The sequence below is a fragment of the Anolis carolinensis genome, chromosome 3 (genome assembly GCF_035594765.1).
Source record: "Anolis carolinensis isolate JA03-04 chromosome 3, rAnoCar3.1.pri, whole genome shotgun sequence".
Classification (NCBI taxonomy): domain Eukaryota; kingdom Metazoa; phylum Chordata; class Lepidosauria; order Squamata; family Dactyloidae; genus Anolis; species Anolis carolinensis.
The window spans coordinates 257,297,843-257,311,097 of NC_085843.1; the positions used below are offsets into that span (position 1 = coordinate 257,297,843).

General features: G+C 37.9%; 1 protein-coding gene across 2 annotated transcripts in view; it reads left to right on the forward strand.

Moving 5' to 3' along the window:
* The window catches only part of gyg1 (glycogenin 1), a 34,248-nt gene extending 22,359 nt beyond the window's left edge, over positions 1 to 11,889 (forward strand). The window contains exons 5-8 of one of the 2 annotated variants that reach the window (XM_003218194.4): positions 5,288 to 5,414; positions 8,247 to 8,466; positions 10,219 to 10,269; positions 10,489 to 11,889. In XM_003218194.4, the coding sequence (XP_003218242.2) occupies positions 5,288 to 5,414; positions 8,247 to 8,466; positions 10,219 to 10,269; positions 10,489 to 10,674 (584 nt within the window). In that variant the 3' untranslated portion in view covers positions 10,675 to 11,889. The remainder of the gene's footprint in view (positions 1 to 5,287; positions 5,415 to 8,246; positions 8,467 to 10,218; positions 10,270 to 10,488) is intronic. The other variant, XM_008106191.3, reaches the window with a different exon arrangement.
* Positions 11,890 to 13,255: the final 1,366 nt, after the last annotated feature.

A 13,255-nucleotide genomic window follows, 5' to 3' on the forward strand; every position in this document is an offset into this window, starting at 1 on the left:
GGCCTGGTAGGTAGCTTGTGCGACAGCCCCTAGGGATTGAGAGCCTTGAGGATCTTTTCACAGCTTCTATGAACAGGTCATAATTTTCTATAGAAGGTTCTATATCAGAAATAGCAGCTTCCAAGGTCTCTGTAAACTTTGTCCAGTTAGCTTTATTGAAGTTATATCTTCTGCGGAATGGGACACTTTTCGGTCTTACAGCTGCATATGCTACGCAGCATATTGGTCTGTGTTGTGTGTTAGGTATTGGGTTTAATACCCTTTTGGTGCATTGGTGGCTTATGCTTTCCTTTACAAAAATCAGATCAGGGTTATAACCACGCTTCCATCGGCCGCTATTAAATGATGGTGGTAATTTACTGTCATGAAGGAGGCTCATTCTACTATTGTCGGCCCACGTTAGAACTGCTTCGCCATTTCATTTCAAATAAATGAAATAGATAGAAATGGGTTGCCACATTTTGAATAATTCTACATTAGTTGTACAGCAATGACCTGCTCATGAAGTTCTGAATTAAGGCAGCGATGTTTTATTTAATCTGACAAAATGCAGCTCCCTCGCCAATTGGGGTTGAGCGGTTTTGGCTATACCTACATCCAAAAGTATGCAGCAATGTTATGTGTAACTGCAGTTGCAGGGGTGGAGGGTCATTTCAAGCTTATCCCAACGTTTGAAGGCTTAATGCCCCTTAATGCTCCATCCACACAAATTAAGAGTAGTGCCATTGGATTCTCTTGGATAACGTGCACTTAGAAATGCTTTAATACATCAGTGGCCCTACAGGTGTTTTGGACCTCAGGTCCTGACAATTGGGCAAGCTGGCTAGGGCTTCTAAGAGTTTGAGTCCCAAAGACCTGGAAGACCAAAGGTTGTGTGTGATTGAGTTGTTGCTTCCCAAGGCTCATCTGTTTTGTCTAAAAGACTCATACCTGTACATCACTTCTCATGTTGTATATGTAAAAAATCCACTCTTGCATTTCTCAAGGTAGGAACTGTGCTAATTTCTCTCCACTGCCAAATTTCAGTCATAGGTTATGGGTTATGGTGAAAGATTATGGCTGACTTAAGGTTGATAAAATTGGCTGAAATCCTCTTGATTACTCCACCTATAATGAATGCATTCAATTAATTGAGAAGTATTGAATATTTTGTAGCTATACTTATAGAATTCATCTTAAGCAATTACAATCTCAATACAGCTGTTGCACAGCAGCCAGAAAAGTGTAATTGCACATGTACAAAAGGGTGTGTTTGGTTGTGGAATTAGGATTTTGTTGTATTTTGCTATATCATTTTGTTACAGGTCCCTCGCATATAGATTAGCCATTTGCCCAAAGGAGGACCACATGCCAAACCTGCTAGTTTTTTTTTCTAAATGAGCCTATAAGGTATTGGTTCAAGGATCCATAAAGTTAAACAGACCTCGTGAGATGGTACTTTTTGAGCTTGCTCCTCCTCCTGCACTGTTTTTTAAATTGTGTATGTCAGCTGTCAATTTATGGTGACTCAATGAATTTCACAGTATTTGTTTAAGGAATGATAAGTTTCAGGCACAGATAAATTCCACTGCTTACATCTTACGGCACATCAAAACTGTAGAATCAATGTAGTTTGACATCACTTGAACTGCCATGGCTTAATGCTTTGGAATCATAGGAGTTTTAGTTTTACAAGGTCTTTAGCCTTCTCTGCCAAAGAGTGCTAGTACATCTCCAACTCCCATGATTCCATAGCACTAAGCCATGACAGTTAAAGCTATATCAAACTGCATTAATTCTATAGTGTAGATGCACCCTTTTAGTGTCTTTGTCATTTATGCTTGGTGTTCAAGACCTCTTAAGAGAACTTTCTGCATTCCTCTTATTGGAAAGAGAGGATAGGATACATGTCAGATAAATTGTGCTGCTATATTGAATAGTCAAAATGAGAACTCTGTCTAAGGAAACACTGTTTGATAGATTTATTTGTCTCTTTTGGCTAGACAGTGTTACAGATGTGAATCAACTCTTTAATGATACAGATGTGTGAATCAACTCTGGAATAGTGTAAGGCAGGGGTCCTCAAACTTTTTAAGACGAGGGCCGGTCCACAATCCTTCTGACTGTTGAGGGGCCGGATTATCATTTGAAAAAAAATACAAACAAATTCCGATGCACACCGCATATGTCTTATTTGTAGTGCAAAAACAACAACAATAACAACAAGAATAATGAAAGAACAATACAATATTTAAAAATAAAAACAATTTTAACCAACATACATTTATCAGGATTTCAATGGGAAGTGTGGTCCTGCTTCTGGCCAATGAGATAGTCAAGTTAATTAGGGTTGTTGTTGTTGTTGTTGTGTGCCTTCAAGTCATTTCAGACTTTGGGCGAGCCTAAGTCTAAAATTTATTTATTTATTATTTACTGCATTTATTTACTACATTTGTATCACACCCTTCTCACCCCAAAGGGAACTCAGAGTGGCTTACAAATTATATGTATATACAATATATTATATTATTAGCATAGCATAATATTAGCATTATATATTACTATATTGAACTATACCACTATACTGTAATATTAGTAATATTATATGTAATATAGAATATATAATCAATATTATTATATGGTATGATTATTAGTGTTATATTGTATTACATTATAATATTATTATCAATATTATATGTATATACAATATATTATATTATAAAACTGAGGGCGGGGGCCAGGTAAATGACCACGGAGGGCCGCATCCGGCCCCTGGGCCTTAGTTTGGGGACCCCTGGTGTAAGGTGTCAAACATTGTCCCCCAAACAAATTCAAGATGTTGGATAGCTCCTTTAAACTAAACTAAACCCCAGAATGGACACATCACCCCACTAACATGGGAGTTGCCAGCTGCCATCAGTGATCTCAGAGCAACTTAAAATATATACAAAAATCACAGCCTCAAAGAGAAATACTAGGAGCAGAAGCCAATCATCTGATGTTCTTTCCCATAAGAAAGTTGAGCTTGTGTATGTAGAATAGCAGTCCAACTGGATCAACCTTGATATGGTCTTTGCCTCCATCTGCCTCTTTCATTCCTTTTTCTTTACACTACATATATGCAAGACTTCCTGAAGCATAAAAACATTGTTAGCTTCTGTTGGCTTCAGATATATACAATCAGGGTAAATAATGACACCATAGTGAATGGATTACTATGGCAATGGCAGCTAGTCTTGAGCTTGGGAAAACATTCCAAGTCTCTATTCAGACAGACAGAACTTGCTAATAAAGTCCCCTTTTAACTTTAGGATTCACTTGCTATTGGTCAGTGGAAGCCAAGAGTATTTATGTTAGAGGCAGTTCTTCTTGTCCTCAATTTAGCTGTGCTTATTCCTTCTTTATTTTATATTCTGCATAAAAAGTAACAAATGAACTTACTCAGAAACAAAGTGATCATGTCAAACAGAAAGAGTTATTTGAAATGGCTTGACTATCTCTGCTGTAACTTAAGCAATGGCACTAATGAGAGTGGCATATTTAAAGTCTTGGCAGTAAGAAGAAGAGATATATCATGGTGTTCATCTAGAACAAAACTCAAGACATTTTGTGTTCTTTCTGATATTTCATTCCTTCTAAACTTATTTGGTATTAAACTAACAATATTGTTTTGATTCCACCCATCCCCCAACCAGTGTTGGATTTCACTGGAAGTGGAAACAGTATTAAGGAGTGTATTCTGGCACTTGGCTTGGGTACGTCAGAGAAAATCTTGAACAACGCTGTGAGAATTAGAAACTGAAATGGAGCTGCTGTTTTGTTAGAAGCATGTGCCATCTCTAGGTGTGTTTTTCCAATCTGGCTTTATGAAGAACTTGCCAATAGCTAGTTATGAACCCAACATATACGTTGGAACTTCAGAAAGACTTGATTGTTTTAAATAGAAAACTCCAGTGTATGTGAGTAGCTGGCATTGCTTTTAAAGGAGTTTTGAAAGGAATACTAGTCCAGATAATACTCTTGTGAAAAGGACATGTTATGAACCTCTTACAGTAACCTTTCCTAGCCACATAAAATATCACTGAACCTGGAACAGCAGTCGTTGGGGTATACTTCCGATTACAGAGTTCAGAAATCTATGTTCTTTTTAGAAGGCTTGCAATCAATCAATCTATATATAAAAAAGGGTAATGGAATCATGGTACCGGACAAAACAACTAAACTAAACGCCACACAACCTTGAAAATTGACAGCACAACCTCTCATCCACGCCTCTACGTTCATACAACAAAAAGAAAAGAAAAATTAAGTCCGGCCACAGCTAGTAATAATATAATATACTTAGAAGAGTATATTATTATTATTATTATTATTATTAACATCATCATTTATGTTGTTGAAAGCTTTCACGGCCGAAATGACTGGGTTGTGAGCTAACACCTCCCAACAAAGGTTTTCCCCCCCAGGCAGGAAACAGCCAGGCTTTGAAACTGCAAGGCTATTCAATGCTAATCAAGGTGGCCAATGCAACATTCACGCTTGCCCCCAACAGACCAGAGTTCTTTCTCCCACCCTGGACCTTCCACAGATATATAAACTTCACTTGCCTAGTGTAATATGAAAGATCAGGTTTAATCAGTTTAGTACACACAGTAATGTATCCTCAATTCTTGGCTGTGCTGCTTCTAAGTAAATAATATTAAAAGATAACAGCAATCACAAGGCACAATTCCACTATTTGTAATTGAAAATGTGTTTTAGGACATAATGTCTTACTTGGTTATCTTAATCTAGAATGGATTGGAATAATTGGCAGTCCCACCACTAATTATTTTTTTTTAAATCCCACAGTTGAAACATCCAACTTCTAGCACCTCTAGCTTTTCTTTTGACCACATACTTCCCACCAAAATCCTAGCCTGTTGTTTTTGGAGCTTCCTCTTTAGCAGTATAAGAGTGTATTTTCTTTGGTTGCTTGCAAAGCCATAGGATTGTATCCTTGTCTCCTACTGACCCATCCTAGTCTGTTCTGCTAAGATCTGCTTTGGTCTGTGAACACCTGTGATTTTCATATCCCTCGCCCTATCCACAAACATTATGAGGTCACCGGAACACATGGAATACATCCTTAAATGTTGGCAATCCTAAATTCTAGAACAAGTCTAGAACAATAAGTTCTTCTTCAATGTCTTGGTATGCTTTACAGTCAGCTAAGCTGAGCTGAATAATCGAATATGGCCCATAATGAGAATTGTTGTGGTGGGTCTTGCCTGGTTCCTATTAATCTTACTGTGTCTCTTTTTTTCAGGTGGGGACCAGGGCTTATTAAACACCTTCTTCAGCAGTTGGGCAACAGCAGACATTAGCAAACATCTGCCATTTATTTATAATTTAAGCAGTATTTCTATCTACTCCTATCTTCCAGCATTTAAAGCGTAAGTGAATAAGCTGTATGAAAAAACAACTTTGTAAGATTTACTGTCTGTGAAATATGTGTGTGGTTTTGTGTTCATACTGGGTGAAGTCTGCTTCCAAATTGAATATGATATGAATGAATTGATTTACTCATTCAAGCATGGTTCTATTGAGCAAGGGCTGGTTTAGCTTAAAATATTTTAAGAGAGTTGGACTGAGATGCTGATGTGAGACTGCCCCATAAAAGGAAGTTGTTTATTGCCTAATTTTACTGAGAAACAACAGCTTGGTTAGAATGAAGTATCCAAACAATGTTGATCAGATCTCAGATCGAGCTTTCCACTCTCATATTTTTGGCAACTAAATAGGCTAGCAAGATCTGAAACAAAATACAACATGTTACTGTTAAGGAATTGTCCTTGTTTTCTTCCTTGGAGTGGGAGTGTTGGCTTTTTTAGTTCCATGGCATGGACGGTTAGAATTCTCATAACGTGGGAGTTGTCCATGACACTCTTTTTTTCCTTGATCCTATTGTTACTCCGAGTTCAGACGAGATCGGACGTGTTCTGGGTGGTATGGCCATAGGCCTATTGTTACTCAAAAAAGATGTCCTGTTGATGTTCTGACACTGTGCTTGGTTTCACGTCATCATCTCAGTGCAGGGAGAAGGTGTAACATTGTAATTCAGCAATTCTTGTCACGTTCAGTGCATAAAGTATCAGACATGACTTAACTGTCCTGATGCCCAAATAGTGCTTGAAGAAATCAGTGTCCAGGAACAATGTTCTTAATTTGATGGCTGCATTCCTGACTTCCTCCTAACTATCAGACACTGGATCACAATACAGTCAAAAACATTTCCTCACCATTTACTACTGTGAGATGAGAGTTGATTACTCTAGGACAGGCGAGCACAATATGCAACCTGTGAGCCATTTGATCACCCTTTGCGGGCCACATCCGGACCACAGATTACATATGGTGCAGGCCTATCCTAGAGAAATCAGCTCTCATTTCACAGTAGTAAATGATGAGTAAAATTTTAACTGTACTGTGACAAGCTGCAGCCGACATCATTACGCACAGAGGGAGGAGTGGAGCACGGAAGTATTTTAAAGAAACATCGGTCCTTTTCAACTGCCAAGTTATGCATGTCTGCTCTAGGAAAAGAGGGGAAAGCACATTTCCACCAGCACTAGTCAGCATAGACAATAGTGAAAGGTTATGGAAAGTATTGTTCTAATACCCTGATCTGCATGGAGTCTGTTCCCCTTCTCCAGTGCATCTTAATTTAAGTGTCCTCCAGAAATCCAACTCTAGTGATTAGCATTTAATATATTTAACATTCTCCCAAATGATTTACAATAAAGTGAATCTCTTGAACCATATTATTCATATGTCCAGAAGTAAATGAACTATTGCATGAGCTAGTTTCTAGGCAACATGAGTAAGTAGAGTTTAATGGAGCAGCTAACGTAAGCAGTGTTTTCAGTGGCTCAGGTTCAAACGATGTCTTGTGATCTGGACATCATATGAGGTACTGTCAAGTTAAAATTAGAGCATTTATTTTTGGAAGTTCACACAAACTGAGCGGCTGGTAGAGACAGAGGGAGAATATCTGGCTCAATGAATGGTATTGTGAAGTATATTTTTAATAGCTAAACCATTTTTTCAACTTTTTACTGCATTGTACAGGGTTATGTATTTCAGCTCCTTACATTTTGGGCTGATTTTGGATAACTGTCTCTCTAAGATAGCTTTTTTTCTGAAGTGAAATCAGGAAGCCTGAGTCACTAGGAACTGTTGCCTTCAGGACAGAAGCTGAATACAAGGTATCATGAGGGCAAAGGACTCCTGCTGTGCCAAACAGCTACAATTCATGGAATGAACTGCGTTTTAAACCCTGTTATGATCCCATCTTATGTGTGCTGGCTTTTTAAAGTGGAAAAAGATTTACCAGAAACAGGTGTGACTCTTAGTCTCCAAGTAAAAGTCCTTTTTGTAGTGATGTCAAAATCCCAAAGAGATTCAAGTAACTACTAAACAATTATCCAATTGCATTTTCCAGCTGGAGTAAACCCACTGAATCAATCACACTTGAGTGCTGACTGCCAGGTTTCTGTTGATTGATTGTTTACTCTAGTTGGGGCTACCAGTTAGATTTAGACCATTACTTTATTGTCATCAGCTGTAAATCAAACAAATGAAATTGCTGTATCACAAGCCCAGAATGTGTGTTATTTAGAAGATACATTCAACATATTCTTGTACACACATATCAAAACAACTTGGCAGCTTATCATCTTATTTCCAAATTATTTCAGAAATGCCTTTCTCTCTATGTCAGTTTGACCTTCTCCGTTATTCTTATCATAGTCAGCGAACTAGAATAACACTTTTGTGACTTGATACCACATTAGTATATTCAATGCTTGTTCAAATTGTAAGTAGTAGACAACTTAAGGAAGGAGTTAGTGTGAAGTCTACATGTGTATATACTCATAGTCACTTGATAGGAAGTTTATATAAGTGCAGGCTTAACTTCCTATTAAAAATAAAATTGTGAAACTAATGAAGCTTTACACTTTATTGAGTATTCAGGTATCTTCCAGAATGCTGAACACTGAAAGTGATAGCAATTGCAAAACATTACAAGCAAAGAAGAAATTACTTCTAGATATGAAAAGTTTAAAAATGGAAGGCTTTTCAGCCTGCCAATAATATTTTTGTGCACTGATGTACACATTATGAGATTTAGATCTTGATACTTTGCAATAAATGTCAAAATAAGTTGACTAAACACTGTATTCTGTACCCACCCATCAAGCACTCCTCTCCTTTTTTCCTGGCAGGTTTGGAACAAATGCAAAAGTAGTGCACTTTCTGGGAAAACTTAAGCCATGGAATTACGCTTATGACTCCAAAGCCAAAAGTGTCAAGGAAGATGCTCAAGGCCCCACAGTAGTTCACCCAGAGTTCCTCAATATGTGGTGGGATACCTTTATCACAAACATTTTGCCATTGTTACAGCAGCATGGTGCCATTAAAGACACAGCTACTGGTGTAAAGGCGGTAGGTCTTTTAAATTAATTTCAAGCTTGACTGTAGATGTACATTTGAAGAGGGTTATGTCCCTTGCATACAAAAAGCCTTTACTTAGTTATCAATAAATTAGAGTTACTTAGTTTGAAATTAGCATTGTTACTTTAAAAAATCAGCTTGCAATCCTGCAGTAGCAAGATTAGTAAACGAATTGGCTAGTAATACCCGCAACCAAAGTAGGTTTGTGCCCTGCCACATTACACAGCATACTGGCTCAGATCTATTATTAGTCTGCAATTAGAGTACGGAGCACTAATTGTTCTATGAATTGTTCTATGTACTAAAGGGCAGACTCAACACTAACTGTGAAAAGATTTACAGATATGAATTTGTAAGTAATGTCTTCTTAAAGGGAGAGTGTATGAGAGGACTAGAAGATATTAGAAGATACTGTTTTAAGTATAACATTGATGGCAATCAAAGATATATGGAGGCAAGGGCCTTCAATGAAATTCACAACTTCCTCCTTTGAATCCCTTTTTAATCCAGTTGTGTTTGCTTTGTAGTCCCAAACACAGTAAGAAAGCAGGAGCACAAGGATCCACCCAAAGTAATGATTAAATCCCATGCAAAAGTTATTCAATTCTATTTCTCCTATTATGTTTCCCAGAACTGAAATGCATTAGTTGAACACCCCGAAGTGAAATCAATACATGGAGGGGAAAATTCAGCGTCCCTTATACATTATCCTCTCCTTGCATCCTCCATTTATATAAAACTGAAAAGATGTATTTTGAATCAATCACTCAGATTAATTTGGCACATTAGATTTGATAACATTAGATGCTCATCACTGTAGTCCTAACTGCCATTTCTATTATGTAAAGTGTGAGTTGTATTTTAAATGCTTTTAAAAAAAGAAACCAAGAATTGATGTACTTAAAATATACAAACAATATTCAAAAGCTAGTTGTATTTTACATCCCCTTATTGGTCTGTCCCTGAAAATGATATGATAGGTAGAATGATTGAAATCCCATTTTCATTCTTCAGAATTACAATGCAAAAAGATTAGTAATATCAGGTTAATTGGAATGTTTTATTTGGCATGGATCTCTGCAGATGTGTATGTAGCTGGCTTACCAAAAACGGCTTGCTATTTAACTCTTGTTAGCAAATTAGGTGCAGTACTGAGTATGTGTCACAAGTAGTTAAAACTAGATTTTGTATACCTTCAATTCTTCTAGGTTATCTTCCCCTAGCTTTAGTCAAGTTCTTTGAGATGAGTATACTGGTGCTCACTGAAATTGGTTTATTGCCGCAAAACTTTCAGGTTTCAGCAGAATTCAGAACTAGGCTGTGTATGGGCGCAAACCTCCAAAGATATCCATGTACAGTGCTTGGCACTACATAGAACATGCGTTTAAACCGTGTTGAGAAAGATGCAGAAGGCAATGAGAGTACGAAGAAAAACTTTCAGTATTCACATCTGTGAATAAGACATCTACTGTCTAAAAAATTGAATTACTGAGTGTTAAAAACCACCACAACTCTCTTGCTTTTGTATTTCTTTCTAGGGATCTAGTTAGCCAAAAAAAATTGGCTTTAGCTCCTCATGCATGTAATTCACTAATGCATGCAATGCAGCCTTTGATCACCTATGTTTGGTGTACAGAAATACAATGATTAAGTTCTTAGACCTTTCTGAGAGCAAAGACTGACCTGTTCTTGAGCTGTGCTTTCTGTTGTCCCTATTTCAACTTTCTAATGAACTATTTTCAGCTATCGGGCTTGGTCTATACACTGGCTTTCTCTTGTGGCTTCTGTAGAGAGGTATGAAGAACTTAAATCTGTTGCTAACTACCTGCTTGCTTTCTCGTTGACTTTTAGACTCTTTATTTGTCCAGTTCCTTAAATTCTGTAAACAGTGCTTGCTGCTTTGCATGGGAAATTCTTGTTGGTTTTTCTCCCCTCTGCACTGTTGCTTCATGCCTCCCCTTTTTTGTAATGATGTTGTGGTACCATCCCCGCTCACTTGTGCTTTCATCTTAGGAGGAGGTAGCGGAGGCGGTGTCCCACCTGTCAATTTCACCTACAGCGCTGACACACGTGCCACCCTCGCCACCCCCCATGTCCTCAGAGGAGCGCAAAGAAAGATGGGAGCAGGGCCAGGCTGACTACATGGGAGCAGACAGCTTTGACAACATCCAGAAGAAACTTGATACCTACCTCCAGTAGAAAGAAGCACTTGTATCCGCTCTGCAGACATCAGCAATACAAGGACTTTTCAGATCTATAGCGACTAGAAAAGTCAGATAGGGTCTATTAAACTTGCTAACAGCTTTGTCACTGCTGAGCTGAAGGCTGTTGCCAGTACTGGAGATAAGAACTGAACCAAATCTGTTTTAAGTATGAAACCTTGTGCCAATTTTGTGTCCAACAGACAGATCTTTTCCTCTTGCACAAAAACTAATGAACATACCTGTAGAGAACTCATTGGGAACAGGACACACAGCTGGCTTGAATCTTACTCCTTAGACCCATAGGACTGTGCTTTATCTCCTTCCCTTCACCCCCAACCTGTGTTTGGCTTGCTATGTTAGAATGATGGCTAGAAAGTGAGACAGCTACAGTGAAAGGGGCCTTACAATAAGAAAGGCATAAAAAGGTGGCAACATCGTACTGATACTGCCTTTCTGTCAATTCCAGCCATATTGAAAATCCTGACCAGACATCTATGCACACAACCCACAGCATGGCAAATACTTTCATTCAGTTGTGTATTTCTGGGACTAGTTAAAAACATCAAAACCTTTTGAAGTTACCTGTAACACAGCAGTCAAATACAAAAATAAAGAAATCATGGTAAAATCTAAATAGAATATGGCACTTAAGTTTTGTTAAACAGTATTTTGATCTATGTGTCCCGTACCCTAAACCTGCTACCTCATATTGGTAAGCTGCATCAGGAATGTTGTATTCTACAGTATTTTGAGGGTGTAAATTTACATTCTCCTAAAACCTATGATGTGTTCTACTGAAACCGTAACTGTAAGGAAAACATATCTCTGTATACTGATCCAGACTAATACAGCTACACTTTTGAATTCTAGTAACATGTTATTTGCGATAAGTTTAATTTTCTTCAGCAGCCCATAAAAAGTGCTAACTTTCTGTTAAAAATGTGATACAATCCAGAATTTCTGGCCTCCGACTATTCCTACATAACATTATTTATGGAGTTCTTAGCATATTGCCTACCCTCTTAACTGTCTGGCTGCTGATCCTCCATCCTTTGACGATTTCCAGCTTCTATTGATACAAATACTGGTCAGAACAAGTTTCATACAGTGGACTCTACTAAAGGTTCATGATAATAAACGTGTAGTCTGGCTTATGTTTGCACAACTACATATGTGTAATATTAAAAAACATAGTCTCCTCTATTATTAACCTTTTGAGTTTTCCTGGGCGTAGCCAAAGTGTTAAACTCCAAATAATCCTGCATAATATTGACTGCACACACCCAGCTAATGCATCTTTCCTAAACACAGTAGAGTCTCACTTATCCAACACTCGCTTATCCAACATTCTGGATTATCCAACGCATTTTTGTAGTCAATGTTTTCAATACATCATGATATTTTGGTGCTAAATTCGTAAATACAGTAATTACTACATAGCATTACTGCGTATTGAACTACTTTTTCTGTCAAATTTGTTGCTAAACATGATCTTTTGGTGTTTAATTTGTAAAATCATAACTTAATCTGATGTGTAATAGGCTTTTTCTTAATCCCTCCTTATTATCCAACATATTCGCTTATCCAACGTTCTGCCGGCCCGTTTATGTTGGATAAGTGAGACTCTACTGTATCTACAAAAAATTAAATGTAAAATGTTTTTATAAAAGTATTCAATGCAACTTTGGTTGAGATGCCAAGTAAGGGAAATACAATGGACAACCTATTAGTGTTGTATGCCCTGCAAGTGTACAAGATTAAAAGTGCTTTCTCCACACTGCCCCACAACATATTGATATTTGCATGCTTGGTGCAGTTTTGAATGTTACTTGCCTTCAAAACTAGTTTGTTCAGTAATAATCACTGTTCCAAAAGTAGCTGCAACAGTATAGAAATTGGAATGATAAAATACTCCAATATCTGCTGTTGGTCATGGAACAACAAATGCATATTCATAAGTCAAACTGCAGGCTCAAAGATAGAACCATTTGTATTAACGCATATTCCTCAAAATTGTCTTTACAACAGCTCTCAAGTTATTTGTGCTGGCTATCATGCGTAGCATGTACAATTCTTAAGGACAACTCATAAATGCCTAACCGGGACAACTGAAAATTGAATACAAGCAACAGAATAAGGAAAAAGTGTAAGCTACTGAAAGTGTCATCATCCAGAATAGGTGGAGCCCCCGGTAGCGCAATGGGTTAAACCGTTGTGCAGGCAGACTGCTGACTTGAAGGTTAGGTCGCTGACCTGAAGGTGCTGGTTTGAATCCAACCCAGGAAGAGGGCGGATGAGCTCTGTCAGCTTCAGCTCCATACGGTGACATAGGAAAAGCCTCCCATAAGGATGGTAAAATATCAAACATCCGGGCATCCCCTGGACAACGTCCTTGCAAACGGCCAATTCTCTCACACCAGAAGCAACTTGCAGTTTCTCAAGTCACTCCTGACATGAAAAAAAAATCAGAATAGGTTTCTATCACGTTATTTACTGGGAGTGAAATATCTTGTCTTTATGTTAGAAGGAAGGTTTTCTATGTGACAAAGCCCTGTGAGACATAACAGAGGCTTTAA